Source organism: Chaetura pelagica, unplaced genomic scaffold (genome assembly GCF_000747805.2).
Source record: "Chaetura pelagica isolate M959 unplaced genomic scaffold, ChaPel_1.0 scaffold1098, whole genome shotgun sequence".
NCBI lineage: Eukaryota > Metazoa > Chordata > Aves > Apodiformes > Apodidae > Chaetura > Chaetura pelagica.
In genome coordinates this window covers 323,959-327,627 of record NW_009954179.1, presented here as the reverse complement: position 1 = coordinate 327,627, position 3,669 = coordinate 323,959, and the positions used below count along the sequence as shown (strand labels likewise).

At 45.0% G+C, this 3,669-nt stretch overlaps 1 protein-coding gene across 1 annotated transcript in view; it reads right to left on the bottom strand.

The window, feature by feature from the left end:
* Nucleotides 1-3,669, bottom strand: part of ANK2 (ankyrin 2, neuronal) — a 154,479-nt gene that overhangs the window by 16,230 nt on the left and 134,580 nt on the right. The window contains exon 38 of the mRNA XM_010002856.1: nucleotides 8-3,486. Coding sequence (XP_010001158.1) covers nucleotides 8-3,486 — 3,479 coding nt within the window. The remainder of the gene's footprint in view (nucleotides 1-7; nucleotides 3,487-3,669) is intronic.

The following is a 3,669-nucleotide window of genomic DNA, read 5'->3' as shown; positions in this document are numbered from 1 at the left end:
CAGCAGGATCCCATTGCTGTAACATTAGTGAAGGCTCAATATCAACTTCTTTTTGAGAGCTGTCACCCATGGAACCACACCAAGTACCCCCTGACTGCGTGACTAGGGCACTGGGGCCAACTGCCTCACAGCCATCTGCACTGGCACATTTTGATTCTGCTGATACGCAACCATCAGAATGACAAGTGCCTGATTCTCTCGTGGAAGCCTTACAGCTTCCCTCAAGGATGGGTGGCTCCTCTTTGTCATCTTCTGTGGCCTCATCCTGTTCAGCTTTAACTGCACCTACCCTGAAAGAGCATTGTTTGGAATCAATGGGTTGAAAACCTGCTTCATCAGGGCTAGAACTGGAGTCAATACTGGATGGGAACGGTGATGGTGGCTGCACTCGGATCACAGGATCCATTAAGAGACCTGAGTCAGCTTCTTTTTTGAGCTGGGTCAATTCTGGCTCACTTTCTGAAGAGGAAGAAGTTTTTCTAGATTCTGCTGCAGACATCACCACTGTAGGTGTGCCTTTATCTTCTACAGCTGTTGACTCTGGTTCTTCAGCTTCACGTGCAGCTTCTGAATCAGCAACTGCAAAAGATTCACCTTGCTTTAAATCCTTTTTGTAATCTCTCCTCTGTTTTGCTTCTTGCTCTAATTCATCAAACGTTTTGATTTTGGTCACCATTTTAAACATCTCCTCTTCAGGGGTGAACCTCCTCTTGGGTTCATTTTCTGAATCATCCTCTGGTTCTTCACTGACTTCAGGGATCACAGCCGACTTTGGTATGTTTGACAGGGCGTGTGAGTCTGCTGTTTTAGGTGTGATTTCATAGCTAATTTCTTCCGAACTAGGAGTTTCAGGTGAAAGAGGACTTTTCCCTGAACTCTCCACGAGTGACGTCTGCTCTAGACTGTCATCATCAGCACTTCCCTCAGGGTCACGGAGAATCCTGGAACGCACCGATGCCAGCTCTGGGCAGGGCTCTCCTTTGCTAAGAAGAGACTGAAGAGGACCCTGCCCCAAAATACCAGCCTTCACTGTTTGCTCTACAGGGCTACTTTCAAGAGAATCACGGCAGGGAGACTCTTTCATAGGACTGGGCTCCAAAGAATCAGGCGTTTTGTGTGATGAGTTATCTTCTAGCACTGGGCTTGCTTCCAGTGAGTCTTTATGACTTATAGCCAAAGAGTCATCTGCAACTGGGCTACAGCTTTCACTATCATGGCTAGCAAGTGAAAGTTCCAATTTCTGGGGGCTTCTAACCACAACACGGCGTTCAGAGGTTATATCTTTTTCTTTCTCTAAAGCAGTGTCATATGTTTCAGAAGACTTAGTTAAATGTGCAGTGGTTCTGGATTCTTTATCCCTGCTATTATCTTTCCCAATGGAAGCTGAGCTACTTTCTGTAACTTTATCAGCCTCTTCTTCAGAGGCTGTAGGTACAAGCTCTTCTGATACATGGTCAGAATGAGACTTACTAGTCTCAGTAACAGCATCTAGCTGCCTTTCAGTAATACCTTTTTCATCTTCCTTTGAAGAGAGTTCCTTCGGAGAACATGTTTCTGCTGTTGTGTGTGCTCTAGCTGCTCCTTGAGCTTCTTCAATTTGCCCATCAGTTTTCTTTGGTGAGAACGAGAGGCTTTCAGGGCTTGTTTCTGGAGTCTCTGCCAGACCCTCATGCTTGTAGCTTTCTTCAGAGCTCATCTGAGGGGTTCCGTCAAGTAGGCTACCTGGAGAATCAGCCACACCTTCGTGTTTAAGGCTCTCTGAGCTCCCATCAAAAGGAGCACTTTGCAGAGAAAGAGCAGGAAGGAATCCATCTTTCACACACTCTGTGGGAAAAGCAACACCGAAAGGACTGGTCAGTACTTGCTCCAAGTTAAGCTCTCCCTCCTCTGTCACTGAAAGGTGTCGGAACTGTTGATATTTGTCATTATCCTCCAGTTCCTCTTTAATGACAGCAGAAAAGTCTGTTGAGGTTTTTCTGTTAGGGCTGATCTGGAAGTCGGTATCTCCTTGGTCATCAGAAGTCCCGCCCTTCGCAATCGCTGTATCCTTGGTGCTTTCCTCAACAACTACTGGAGGGGGAGGTTCAGTTGGTTTTTTGCCTCTCTGCTCTTTTGCCTGGTCTTTGACTACGGCTTTCTTGGTCACTTCAACAGTAGACGTTTGTGTTTTTCCTTTCTTTCCTTGCTGCTCTTTCTCTGCTTTTAAGACCGTGCTTGCTTTGTCCTTCTGTTTCTCTGTCTTGTGGCTCAGCACTCGCCTTGTCTCACTTGGTGGAGGAATTGTTTTTCTCCGGGTTGTTTCCTTTTCAGGGACCTGTTGCTTCTGTTTGACAGATTTATGCTCAAACAGTCCAGATATATTCTTGGATGGGTCTTGACCTGACTGGAAGGCTTTCATCAGTTCACGAACTGACATGGTCTCTTCAAGCCTTTCTGTCTTAGAAGAGGGTGAAACAGGTGGTTGTGCTTTGTGTGCTACGGGTTTTTTGACTTGTACTGGTTTTTTAGAAGCCTTTTCAGCAGTGCCTTCTCTTGTTTGAATTCTGACAGGTAGTTTTGACCGTACTTTTTGTTCATCTTCCACTCGTTTCTGAAGAGCCTTGACTTTATCTTTTATTGAGCCAATAGGAGTTTCCTCTATAACAGGGGACACAGCTTTAGCCTCAGGAGCAGCTGTCACTTTTAAGCCAGGTTCCTCACCTAGTGACTCATCTGAAGCAAGCTTCATTTGTCCTGGTTTTCCTTCACTGCTGTGCACCTTGCCTTCCTTTTGCTTTGGCTTGTCTCTTAATTTTGTCCTGACTGGCTTTTTAATTTCTAAGGCTGGCTTGTGTTGCTCCTGCAGACTTGGGGTTTCTGTTGCTGGAGATTCTTGTCTTTTTTCAGAATCCCTGTTTATTACTACAGCTTCAAATCTCTCTTCTACTAGGTCTTCTTGTAAGGCTTGTGGCTGTACCTCATGAAGCGAAACGTATGTTTTTAAATCTTCTGCAAGGTAATCTACCACTCCTGTCATGTCTGGCTTCTTCGTTTTTGTTGCCCCTTTGTCTACCCTGACTTCTACACAGGGAGATTCAGTGACTTCTGCAGGAGCATTTCTTCTGGCCTCTTCAATTTCTTCATCACTGACAATGACCCACTCTTCTTCGACAAGCTCTTGTTTGGAAAGGGACTTCCTCAAACCATGTTCTTCTCTGGTATAAGATCCACCTCTCAGAATTTCATTTACTTTTTCTAAGTCCTCTTTCACTCTTTCAACTATTTCAAAAGGCTCTCCCGGCTCTTCTTCAGCAGCTTTTCCAAGATCTTTCACTTTAATGGAGCCTGATTTATCAGAAGGGTCAGTTGTCAAGATGGCAGTCATTTTGATCAAATCTTGTTTCATCTCAGAAACTTCAGACAACAGGTCTGGACTGGCTAGTACAGGGACTTCATTAACCAGATGGCTTTTCAGGATAGATGTTTCTGTAGATTCTGTCTCGTCATCTTTGATGCGAACGAAAAACATTGAAAGTAAAATGGAAATCAAAGATAGAGATTGGAAAATGTAATCAGGACTGAAAATGACAGTCTTTGGTTGGAGTGACAGGAAGGTCAACAAAAATGGGCCGGGAATGGTGGATCCACAAGATCTGAGGGTACGAGAGCAAAGCAAAGCTAACGGGGGGG